The 13,257-nt window shown below is 39.2% G+C and overlaps 1 protein-coding gene across 1 annotated transcript in view; it reads left to right on the plus strand.

The window, feature by feature from the left end:
* Positions 1–13,257, plus strand: part of LOC119425956 (hexokinase HKDC1-like) — a 15,957-nt gene that overhangs the window by 1,726 nt on the left and 974 nt on the right. The window contains 19 exon segments of the mRNA XM_037693517.1: positions 5–52; positions 158–315; positions 415–537; positions 652–747; positions 1,703–1,802; positions 2,967–3,181; positions 3,183–3,247; positions 3,249–3,416; positions 3,492–3,725; positions 5,533–5,674; positions 5,769–5,925; positions 9,531–9,670; positions 9,748–9,867; positions 10,025–10,120; positions 10,956–11,055; positions 11,395–11,507; positions 11,592–11,755; positions 11,913–12,068; positions 12,201–12,288. Of these exon segments, the coding sequence (XP_037549445.1) occupies positions 5–52; positions 158–315; positions 415–537; positions 652–747; positions 1,703–1,802; positions 2,967–3,181; positions 3,183–3,247; positions 3,249–3,416; positions 3,492–3,725; positions 5,533–5,674; positions 5,769–5,925; positions 9,531–9,670; positions 9,748–9,867; positions 10,025–10,120; positions 10,956–11,055; positions 11,395–11,507; positions 11,592–11,755; positions 11,913–12,068; positions 12,201–12,288 (2,483 nt within the window).

The following is a 13,257-nucleotide window of genomic DNA, read 5'->3' on the forward strand; positions in this document are numbered from 1 at the left end:
GCAGCTGTCAAAATGCTGCCAACACATGTCTGCTCCACTCCCGACGGATCAGGTTATAATGAGCATTGATATAAACGTATGTTTACACATTGGTGGTCACTTCAGAAGAACTTTCACCGATAATGGTGCTCTGTTTTTCTGCTTCACTCTCCTGCAGAGAAAGGTCAGTTTCTGGCCCTGGATCTTGGCGGCTCCAAGTTTAAGGTGCTCCAAGTTAAAGTTAGAGAGGGTGTTGGGATTAGGAAAGGAGAAGTGGAGATGGAGGAGAAGATCTATCCGATACCAAAGGAGCTGCATGCTGGGAGAGCAGCAGAGGTAAGAAATGATTCAACACTTTTTAAGATCATGTGCAGAATATAAATTCAAAGATTCTCAACCATCTCCACTGCTTTCTCCAATGCTTCTCATCTGTAGTTATTTGACCATGTGGCAGAGTCTCTAAAGGACTTTCTACATGAAAAGAAGATCGGACTGGAGAAAAAACATCCCCTAGCCTTTACCTTCTCTTTCCCCTGCGAACAAACCAGTTTGGATCAGGTAGGTCCTCCATCTGGTTTTCATAACCTGTAACAGCAGTGCACTTTACTCTGGGTGTCTACACGAGTCCATCTTTTCAGATTTAGATTCATAAAATGTTTTTTTTTTCTGCAGGGCAAGTTGTTAGGCTGGTGCAAGAACTACAGAGCCCGGGGCCTTCAGGGAAAGGATGTGGTCCAGGCCCTTAGAGAAGCTATTGACAGGACTGAGGTATGATGCCAGAACTCATCACTTTATTCTTTACACTCAATTTGTTTGATGAACCCAGGGCACAAGGAGTTTATTTATGACCTGTCGTTTATGAGTGGTCATTGACACTTCTGAAACATAAAGTATAAGTCATAAGGAAACTGCAAGTAAAAAAAAGATTATCTCGAGGAAAAATGGATGTTTTTCTTTGAAGATTGACCACGTTTTATGTTTTTAATCCACTCCTCGTATTTTCCTCTTCGATGCATTCCTCAGGTAATAAAAGAGACGTCCTAAATCGGGATTTTCTGTCATAACACAAAAATATTTTAGCAAATAACTGATTTTGTCTTTTGTTTGTTGTGAACGGTGTTTTGTAAAGGTAATTTGTTTTATATTCATTTAAAAATGCGTAAAATGACACTATTTGGCAGGCTTTTATTGTATTCTATTTTGTTTTGTCTTTACTAACTCCGTGAATCCGAAAAACACTATAAGCTGAAAACTTGGCATACAGGATGTTTCTTTACCCTCAAAATTGAAAAATAATTGTGTGTACTGTCTTTTACATGGAATCAAGGTGTGTAAAATCCAATACCAAATGTTCAAAAACGGATCACTCGTACACAAATGATTTTTAGGGACAAAGTTAATTTTATTTTAATGTTTCAGCCAGAAGGCCTTCATCAGAGGTTTATTTTTCTACTCTTAACAGCATGACATTAAAATGCTGTTCATCTGCTGAGATGGTTTTATTTTTTATCCTAATTTTCTTTGACCAGCCACCTAATGTCCTGCGCTCACCCATTTATAAAGGACACACTTAACACCAAGCTAGTGTTGTATGAAAATTTGTTATCTGTTAGCTCTTTTTACTTTACAGATTCTTTCAGTTATCTGTCTGTATGACCGTGATAAAACCATCACCCCTATGATAACTTGCTGTGTGACGTGTATCACCTTTTGATTTGTGCAGGATATGAATGTAGAGGTATTAGCTATGGTTAATGACACTGTGGCGACCATGATGACCTGTGGATTTGATGACCAGTACTGTGAAGTGGGACTCATCGTTGGTAAGAATATTCACAAAAGTCATACTAGTCTCTGCAGCCAGGGCAGATTTTTAAATAATCACTTTTATAGTTTCCTGTAATATATCAGAACCCATTAGTCACAGTTTAGCTAGAAGCTGCTGTTGTGGAAAAAAGGAGATTCCCAGAACAGACCAAAGTGTATTTCATCAGATTTATTTTCAAAGCTTTGGAGAGCAGTCCAACAATTTACAGAACATGCAATTACAATATTACACTGTTATCAGTGCTCTCATCCACATGAAACCCTGACCTGCTCTAACTCTCTGGACCGGCCACATTAGTTTTATAGAGGAATCTTTCAGTCCAGGCCTCAGCTCCTCCACTCCATGTTCTGAGCCATCATCGAAAGGTCCACTTGCAGACAGGAAGGAGTGGATCTGAGTCAATGACTCTGCCTGAGACACGTCAGCATATCATATCTATCATATCAATATCATATCCTTGAGGATATTAAAATCACCAGTTCTTTCTGTTCATCACGGACTGGTCACAGTAAGAATGATTACATGGGACCGTTTAACATTCACAGTTAGTAAATAGAAAAGAGTATAATGTCTAAATCTCCTTCTTAAGTAGAACACACATGACACATGATGAATGCATGAAAATACACATTTGTCTCAACACTGACAGCAGTAACGCTATTAAAACGTCTTCAAATTAGATTTAAAATAACCAAGAAGTGGCTCTGAAATAGTTGTAATAATTAAAATATTTAATTTTATAAAACCTATATATATAAAAAAAAAAAAATTCTAAATTTCAGCTTTAACTCCAAAACTTGAGGGGGAAAATTTTTCTTTTTTTCCATTTTATTTATTTTTAATTTTTATCTTTATGGTTTTAAAAAGGTTTGAAAGTTGACTGAAATAATTATGGTTTGTTCAATATATGCAGCTCCCTCTTGTGGATTTTTGCAATAACAAAAATTGACGCATGACTATAAGATGGTATTATTTGTTTTTTTTTTTGTAATCTATTTAAACAGGAAAAAATAGGAGGCAGGGTTTTATAATGTTCGTTTAAATTTAATGTATTTACAGCTTCATGCTAGTGTTATAATAATTGAACCCTGTGTATATATTGTATGTCAGTGTTAATATAAATGCAACATATGTATGTTGTGTGTTTTTGTGTACTTAGGCACTGGCACTAACGCCTGTTACATGGAGGAGCTGCGTCATATCGACCTGGTGGAGGGAGATGAGGGCAGGATGTGTGTGAACACTGAGTGGGGGGCCTTTGGAGATGATGGGGCCCTGAATGATTTCATAACGGAGTTTGACAGAGATGTCGATGCAGCCTCCAGCAACCCTGGGAAACAAATGTTGGGGAAACATCTTTGTCTTCTCTCATGTTAAACATGATGCTGTACAGAATATAGGACACGTCTCAGATTTTCTGTGTCTTTACTCTTCACACTTTATTTAACTGCAGATTTGAGAAAATGGTCAGTGGCATGTATCTGGGTGAGTTGGTGAGGTTGGTTGTACTAAAGATGGCTAAACTGGGACTGCTGTTTGATGGACGTGTGTCAGATGCCCTGAGGACCAAAGGGAAGATAACCACTGCAGATGTAGCAGCAATGGAGGAGTGCGTTAAGATGCATTATTTCTCCATCACTGCCTCAGTCTAAAAATCTTAACCAGTAATAATCTTCTTTCTTAGGTACAGAAATGGTCTGAATAACACCAGGAACATTCTAAATCAGCTTGATTTGACCCCATCACCTGATGACTGCATCGCTGTTCAACATGTCAGCACCATTGTATCATTCAGGTCCTCAAATCTGGTGGCTGCGGGACTGGCAGCCATCTTAACACGAATCAGACTAAACCGAAATTTGGGAGGACTGAGAATCACCATTGGTGTGGATGGTACGGTGTACAAGACCCACCCACAGTAAGTTATCACTTTCTATGATGGTGCATAATAAAGTGCAGATTGTTTGAAGCTGTGTTTTGTGAAAATTGTAAGCTCTTATTTCAGCTGCTCTTTAAAATCTAATGACTGGTCTGGATGAGACCAAAAACCAAGGGGGACATTTCTGCCATCTTAAAGCATCTTTATTGTAAACTATTTCATAGAACACCGAGAAATAACACCTCTACATAGCCATAAGTTTTACATCATACAATTATCTGCACAGAGTAGTCTGCTTACTTGCCAGCAGAGAAAACGGCAGCAGCTAGCTGTAGCAATTCTAGTGCAGACTTCAGTTCTTCCTGCAGGATTATCATACTTCTTTTGGAGTAACCATGAAATTGTATTTTAAAGGGCTAAAATGCTTTTGAGTGTTTAACAGCAAAATCTGTTTTGTAATTAAAGACAGTTTTATCTAATCAGGCTATACAATCAACAGGCCATGCATTAGTAATTGAAGAAGTGAGTGCCCTCATCATGGTGGAGTTGCTAGATAAATCTTAAAATTGATCTTTTTGCCACTGATAGTAATTTGTTACCATAGCAACATCCACCAACCATCTTTAGACCACAGCAACTACAATGGAGGGCTTGAACACGGTTCAGCTGGTTTTGGTATGATAGACTCCAGCCCTGGGCAGCATGGTGGCTCAGTTCATAGGGCCATTGCCTCTCAGTGAGAAGGTCACCGGATCAAATTTCGGCTGGGGGTCGATTTTGTGTGGAGTTTGCATGTTCTCTCCGTGCATGCATGGGTTTTCTCCGGGTACTCCAGTTTCCTCCCACAGACCAAAAACATGTATGTTAGGCTGATTGGTAACTCTAAAGTGTCCCTAAGTGTGAGAGAGAGTGAATGGTTGTTGGTCTCTATGTGTCCCTGTGATGGACTGGAGACCTGTCCAGAGTGTGTCCCGCCTCTCATACAGTGACTGCTGGCTATGGGCACCAGTGACCCCCATGACCCGAAAAGGAAAGCAACAGACAAACATGTTGTATGGATGGACTCTGACTCCTTTGCAGGAGTTTGGTTTCAGAGTGTATAGGCTGTGAATACCTGAGCCTAATTGTATCTAGTTAGCATCACTGCCTCACATCCATTTTCAATTTATTTCCAGCAGTGGGAGGCAAGTACCTAGAACCGGTTTATGATGCCAGGAATGAAAAACAAGCTCACATTGCACCCATCCCTGACTTCTCCTCCTGTAGTGTCTGTGTCAAGGTGGCATTCTAAACTTTATCAGGCTGGGCCCACTTGAGTCCCACAAGTCAAGGCTCACCCAACAGGTGCTAATCAGAAACACATTGCCACCACATGCACCCTACGAAGGTGACCAGTTTTTTGTGGTCTTGTTTACTCAAGATCTTTGAAACTCAGTCAGTTGGATGCCAAAAAGAACACAGCCCACAGTATCATGGTGTCCTTGTACCCTCCATGTTAAGGTGAAGATTCTATAATAGGACATTACTGAATACATTAATTTTGTACCTGGATGATTGAGCATGAACTTTGATGTCTTGAACTACTTTGGCTGTGGCTGCCTCCCTGGGAGGAGTCGACGGGGGCAGGACAGTCCCCAAAAACCATCTTATCTCCAGCAAATTGGTTGGTCCACTAAAGGAGTGTACTGCTTAGTGGGAAAACAATTTACTTGGGACTCCTCAGACTGATGAAGCCCTCCATATAGAGGGAGAAACATCTTTCCACAAAAAAGTAACTGTCCAAATGATCTGATTGACCATTATTTGATTACTGAATAAGTTTTTTACACTACCACACTTTTTTCAGGTATCCTAAACGTCTTCATAAAGTGGTGCGACGGTTGCTTCCTGAGTGCCAGGTTAGATTTGTCCTTTCTGACAGCGGCAGCAGCAAAGGTGCTGCCTTGGTTGCAGCAGTCGCCCAGCGCCTTGCATTACTCAGACGAAAGGTTAGATTGATGATACAGTGTGTGCATTTTGAGATGGACAAAAATATCCCTCGTTACTGTTGACATCTGAAGCACAGAATTTTCGGTATTCCAGGTGGTAGAGACACTGGCTCTCTTCAGAATAAACCAAGAGCAGCTCCTGCTGGTCAAAGCCAGGATGAGAGCACGGCTGGAGGCAGGACTGAAGAGTAAAAGTACCTCCACAATCAAAATGTTACCTTCTTTTGTGTACCTCACACCTGATGGCACAGGTAAGGAACTAAACGAGTGTTACCTTTACACTTCAAACTCTCCATGACAACTACACTGATAGCTTTGTTTGTCTTCTTCCCACACAAAATGCCCATATGGATGACAGCTGAGTGGATGCTGCTGCGATGTCGCTACTCTCGAAAACTTTTGTTTTATGACTCAATGGACTGTGCAATTGTTCTCACCTGAGAGATTTATTCCTTAGTGTCTCATTACCACCAAAGATTGTGTTTTTACTCTATGTGCTGTGCGACTCTTGCCAACTTGTCCTGTGCTGACTTCACACCTTCATTTGGAATGTTCTGACTGGATCACTACATCCACAATGTGAGCTGGCTGAGTTTATACTTGATATGACTTTCTCTGGACTCTCCTGCTGCCAGTTTATCAACCCGTGACAGGACTTATCCCATATAAAGCTAATGAGCTCCTCTGGCTTCGTCATCACCCGTCTGGGCTTCCACCTTCACCTGCACCTGGATATTGTTTTCCTGCCTTGCCGAGGATACAGCCACCGGGTTCTTGCACATGCTTTTACACAGACTACTCCAAATAAAAAAAAAATATTGTTCTAGTCCTCTTCTGGGAACCCTCCACCACACTCCAGCAAGTCTGTTTACCACTCTGTGTTAGCTGGCTTACCCAGGTTGTCTAGCCCCACTAGGAATTGAGGTAGCACAACGGTCTGCTTTTGTCTTCTTAACATCCACTCACGAGCAACGAACATCTCATCCTGGATATTTTCACTGACCATGGGGTGGACTTTTGGTGCTTAACTAAAACTTGGCAAGAACCCAATAACTTTTCTGAACGAGTCAACTCCTCCGGGCTTTTTTACGTCTGTCAACCACATCTCACCACGGAGGACGTCCTGTGATAATTTACAGTTAGAAATGGAAACTCGGTATCTATTCCTGCTTTCAACTCCTTTGAGTCAGTTGTTTGTCAACTATCTGGACCCATCTCTGCCATTGTTGCAACTTTTTTCTGCCCCCCTAAATCATACAGCAACTTTAATGCCTTTGCTCTCTTGCTTACGTATTTATCCACTTTATAAATCAAACGTACTACTGCTGGTAGATTTCAGCACGCACATGAACAGTATTAGTCATCTCCTCACTAAAGACTTTTCATCATGCCTTGATAGCTCCAAATTTGAGCAACACGTTGACTTCCCCACACACACTCCAATGGTCACATTCTGGATCTAATCTGCTCTGGTCTCACCCCAATCAACATAGGATCTGTTGAACTCCCCATAACTGATCATTTGCTCCTCTCTTTTAATATCAAACTCACTCTCATCAGTTATGCCTTAATAGGTTATCACTTTTTGTAATACTAAGAAAATAAACCCTGATACTCTTTTTCTGTGTCATTGATGGATTTCTGGATCTACATGGCTTATTCACCACAGATTACCTAATTTCTCACAATAATAGTGGCCTCAGTTATCCCTCAATTATCTCGCTCCTCTCAAAACCAAGTCGGTCTCGTTTTCTGTTTCTGCTCCCTGGTTTCCATCAGAGCTACAGCTGACGAAAGCCAAAGACTGATGGTATGAGCATCTCCATAGAAAAACTGGTCATGCAATCCACAAATAGATGTGCAAAAACCATATTAAAAACTAAATGCACTGTATTGTTCATACAAAATTATCACTCTGAATTAATCTATTCATATTAAGGCAATTCTGAGCTACTGTTTTCATATTTAACAAAACTTTCCAACCCCCAGCTTCTGTTCCACCTCATATTCACTCTGTTGCTTTATGTGACTCCTTAAGGTCTTTTCTTAATTACATAATTCAGAAAATTCACCTGCTCCTCAGTTCAAACCCTGCTATTAATACCTCACCTCAACCCCCTTTTCCTTCTCACTCTTTCTCTGCTTTTCAGTTTCCATCTCTCGCAGACATCCCTGGTTTCATCCACAACTCCAAGTCATCCCGTCCCTGTTGTTCTTGTAGCCTGCCTCCCCTCTCTGCTCCTCTACATCTTTCATACTATCATACACTCACCACTGGTTTTCTTCCTACAGTTTTCAAACAGCTACCATTGCTCCAATATTGAAAAAAATCTAGTACTGACCCAACTAACTTTAATAATCTTCGTCACATTACAAATTTACATTTTCTTTTCAAAACACTTGAAAAAGTAGTTGCTGCTCAACTTCATTCTCATTTAACAAATTACAATATTTATGTACACTTCCAGTTTGGTTATATCCCCTCTATAGCACAGAAACTGCTCTTATAAAAATCATTAATGGTCTCAGACTCCTGCTTACTTTTCATCCTTTGCTTCCCAATCCCCTCGGATTAAGAGTCTTGGTTCATCCTCGACCGTACACTATCATTTCAATCTCACATCAAAAACATCACCCAGTATGCATATTTCCACTTTCATAACATTAATGTTCTCCACCCCATCTTTATGCCTCATACTACTGCTATACTTGTCCACAGTCTTGTTAGCTCCCGTATCAACTACTGTAATTCTCTTCCTTTTGGTCCTCCTCACAAATCCCTTCATAAACCAACTGATTCAGACTTCATCAGCTTGTACCATTACCAGAATCCATTCCTCAAGGCATATACTTCTATTCTATACAAACTTCACTGGTTACCAGTCAAACTGCATTAATTTCAAAACTCTTCTGTGCACATTTTAAGTCATTCATATTCTCACCCCTCCATATTTGTCTGATCTTCTCTGCATTGCCACTCCATCCTGTTCCCTCAGAGCAGTCTCATCTCTCCACCTTACTGTTCTTTTCGTCTGCCTAACCACCATCGAGAGCAGAGCATTCAGCTGCTCTGCAGTTCACTGTCCCCAGAAACTCAGACTCTCTCCCTCTCTTTAAGGCCAGATTCAAAATGTGTCTGTTCAGGATTGCTTATCCAAGTTGATTAAAAGCTGCACTTTCTTGTTTTTATGCTGCCTTTTCCCCCCATCCATCCATTATCTTTACCTGCTTCTTCCTTTTCGGGTCATGGAGGAGACTGGTGCCCATATCCAGCCATCCCTGTGCAAGAGGCGGGGGACACCCTGGACAGATCTCCAGTCCATCACAGGGACACATAGAGACAAACAACCATTTACTCTCTCACTCACACCTAGGAACATTTTAGAGTTACCAATCAGTCTAACATGCATGATTTTGGTCTGTGGGAGAAAACCGGAGAGCCAGGAGAAAACCCACACATGCACAGGGAGAACATGCAAACTCCACCCAGAATGGCCCCGTGCCGGGATTTGAGCTAGCAACCTTCTCACTGAGAGGCAACAGCTCTACCAACTTAACCACTATGCCACCCTGCTTTTTTTTATTTTTTTTTTTAAGATTTCTATTTTATTTTATTTTTCATGCCTTAATATGTTAACATTTTTAACTGCACATTTTCTTTATGTGATGTTTTTATATGTATGTGTTGCTTATACCCTCTGTTTGGTGTCCTTAAGTGTCAGAATAGCACTGAAAATAAATTATATTACTGTATTATTTATTATTATTAAAACTACTCGGTTAAATAATCTTTCCACTTTTTGACAAAACCAAAACAAAACAATTGTAATGTTAATTGTGGTTTTTTTTTTTCTAGAACGTGGGAAATACCTTGCCTTTGATCTTGGAGGAACTAACTTCAGAGCTTTGCTTGTGAGATTTAAAAAACAGAGATGCCGACTTTACCACAAAATTTACACCATCCCACTGGAGATTATGCAGGGAACTGGAGAGGAGGTAAGACAATCCTCATTCCAGATTCATAGTAAAAGACTAATCTTGCAAGTTTGATGTTTTTCTTTGATTGCCTTTAGTTGTTCGACCATTTAGCACAATGCGTTTGTGATTTCCTGGACTACATGGGATTGAAGAAAGCTCGTCTTCCTGCAGGTTTCACCTTCTCGTTCCCCTGTGAGCAGTCTGCCATTGATACGGTAGGCACTGGATTGTCTCAGATTTCATTTCTGTCCCATAAGATCAGTTTTTAACTTCACATAAATCTCTTCTTAAAGTGATTGCAACCTATAATGATTAATAATTATTAAGTCAGTAGACTCCTGAGGATGATTCATTGATTTTATACCTTTACAGGGCACACTGGTGAGCTGGACCAAAGGCTTCAAGGCAACAGACTGTGAAGGACACGATGTTGTCAACATGCTTCGAGATGCCATCAAGAGACGCAACGTGAGTCCAAACATAACAAATTTTATATGATGAGCAAAGCTGTGGTTGTTGAGATGGAAGCATTGATTCTACAGATTTTAATTATTTTCAGTATTGAACTAAAACTCCGAATTATGTGCATGTAATATTTGTTTGTGTAAGAACACATTCTGCAGACACTGGACTGAACAATATTGCACCTAATGGTACCACTTTACAATAAGACTCCCCTTATAGATGGCTAATAAATAGTTTATAGATACAATATTAATTCCTCTGTAAACACTTTATAAATCGTTAATAACTGCTTATTATGCATTAATTAAGGGTGACGGAAAGACAAAAGTGACCAGTTTATTTCCAAATAGTGATCTAAATAGATTCATCTATATATTTTATGTTATATTAAACATTTCTTACTAAGTTACTACCTTGTCAGCACAATAAGCATTTGTAAACCTAATTTTTTCATTATATAATATTAGTTGTAGGTACTTGTAATGCAGTGATGAAGTACAATATTATATGCTAAAGAAATAGGTTTACAAATTCTTATTGTGTTTACAAGGTAGTAACTTGGTCTAAAATGTTTAATATAACAATTCTAGATGAAATATATAGGTAAACAGATTTGGATCACTATTTGGCAAGAAACTGGTCAGTTTTGTCTCAGTCACCCTTAATTAATGCATAATAAGCAGTTATTAATGATTTATAATGTGTTTATAGAGGAATTAATAACATAACTGTAAACTATTTATTAGCCATCTATAAGGGGAGTCTTACTGTAAAGTGGTACCCACCTAATTAATGTTTGGATGTGCATGTGTGCAAAAATATCTGTGCATGCCTTCAGGAGTTTGACTTGGACATTGTTGCCCTAATCAACGATGCAGTTGGGACCATGATGAGCTGCGCCTATGAAGACCCTCTGTGTGAAATTGGAATGATTGCTGGTATGTAACAAACTTTGAAGAAAAGGATGACAAGAGCTCAGGTATCTTTACAAAGTAAAAGCAGTTTGATTAGTCTCAGATACTGTGATTCTGATACCACAGTCATAGCTGGGGTTACAGTAGCTCGGTGGACAGTGCCATGGTCTTGTAATCCTGGGGTTGCAGGTTCAGGCCTAGATTCAACACATGATCTTTAAAATGCTTGGTCTACTGTAATGTAACATGCAGTATTTGTCAAAAAATTGGACATATACTTATTCAAAATGAAAACCATGATGTTGCTAACCTTTTTTGACTGGCGTTATTTAAGACTGAACCAGCTGTGGTTATGTGCTTTAGGAACAGGCACAAATCTTTGCTACATGGAGGAACTGAAGAATATTGAGAAGATTGAACAAGGAGGTGTCCCAACAAAGAGAGAGGAAAAGACGCACGAAGCAGATGAGGAAAAAGTAACAAAGTTTAGAGGAGCAGTGAGTAATGTGATGATGGTCGTCATAAATTAAAATATTAAGTAAAACTGTTTTCTCTCTCAGCAGAAAGCTGGGGACGACGAAAAGAAAAAAGCAAATTCTGAGATGTCTAAAATGTGTATAAACACAGAGTGGGGGGGTTTGGGTGATGATGGCTGTCTGGACGATATCATCACGTCTTATGACACCGAGGTGGACAAAAACTCCATCAACCAAGGAAAACAAAGGTTAAAAATGCTCCTTGTGTTTTATTATCCTGTCTATCTCCAAAAACCGATCGTTTCATGTTTGAGCTGCGTGAACATCCTCCTCACTGGTTCACTTTTCTAATGCTGAAGTGACGGTTTTATTTATTTTTGTGTGGTTTTTTTTTTTTATGTGTAGGTTTGAAAAGCTCACCAGTGGGATGTATTTGGGAGAAATTGTGCGACGGGTATTATTGGATCTAACCAGAAGGGGTCTACTGTTTAAGGGACATGTGACAGAAACCTTGAAGACACCAGGAATATTTGAAACCAAATATCTGTCACAAATAGAGAGGTAGACGAGCCTCTGCTTTCACCTTTTACTGCAAATCAACCACATAAATGCTTGTTCAATATTTCAAACTGTCGCTTGATGTTCCAGCTGGTGTGTTCAGTGATAATGACTGGCTGCCTTTTCTTCCTGCAGTGATCGCTTGGCTCTGCTGCAGGTCAGATCCATTCTGCAGCAGCTCGGCCTCCACAGCACCTGTCATGACAGCATCATCGTCAAAACGGTGAGAGACTAAAACGTGATGCTAATGAGCCTCGCTTCATGTCTGTAGACCAACAGCTGTGTGCTGAATTTTACACAAACTGCCTTTATTTGTTTTTGCTTCATTGATTTGATGATCATCACCTGCCTTCATGAAAGGTGAGCAATAATGTAAATGTCCTTGTTTGTGCATGTGTGCATGAGCTTATTTGTTTGTCCGTTAGCAAAATATCTCATTACTAATGAGGTGGATTTAATGAAACGCTCAAAAAGTAGTTACTTAATGTATGTCTGCAGCTAATTAACTTTTGGAGTTGACCTGATTAAAGTATATGCCACAGCTTAAACTTTTCAAACACAAAATTAGCATTAACCTGGCCGATTGTACATATTTTGAGCTACAGTGGGATGTAGTAGTAGCTAAGAGTCATTTACAACAGATACTACAAGTACTATCAGATGTAACAAGATTTTTGTTTAAAATTTTGGCATACAAGTTGGCAAACAGTATGCATTCCTTCATAGAATGCTAGTTTTTAACTAAATATTGTTTTTTAAATATACATTATTGCATTTAAAACTGCACAAATGATCATAAATGCAACCAAAAACAATAATCACCTGTGCTATGCTTTAGATTTATTCAGTCTTTATTTGTACAGGTTAGTCTCATTGAGCCTCGAGGACTCATTTACAAGAGAGACCTGTTTTAAACAAAGAACACAGATGAGGTACAGACAATAGAGGATCTTATAAAAGCATAAATGTAAAGTAAACAAAATAAATTGGATTAAAATGCAACAAAAAGAGTTACACTATGAAGCGATGTAAAATACTAAAAACAAAAACATGTCTGCAATGGTTTATTAGATTTTTCATTAAAAAAATCTTATACTGTTGGAAACGGAATATTATCAAAAATATTTGTTTTGTTTTTTAATCCTGTACCTTTATGAAAAAAAAAATAATATGTGTGTATATATATATATAT

Source organism: Nematolebias whitei, chromosome 2, assembly GCF_014905685.2.
Source record: "Nematolebias whitei isolate Nwh7 chromosome 2, NemWhi1, whole genome shotgun sequence".
In the NCBI taxonomy this organism is placed as follows: Eukaryota; Metazoa; Chordata; class Actinopteri; order Cyprinodontiformes; family Rivulidae; genus Nematolebias; species Nematolebias whitei.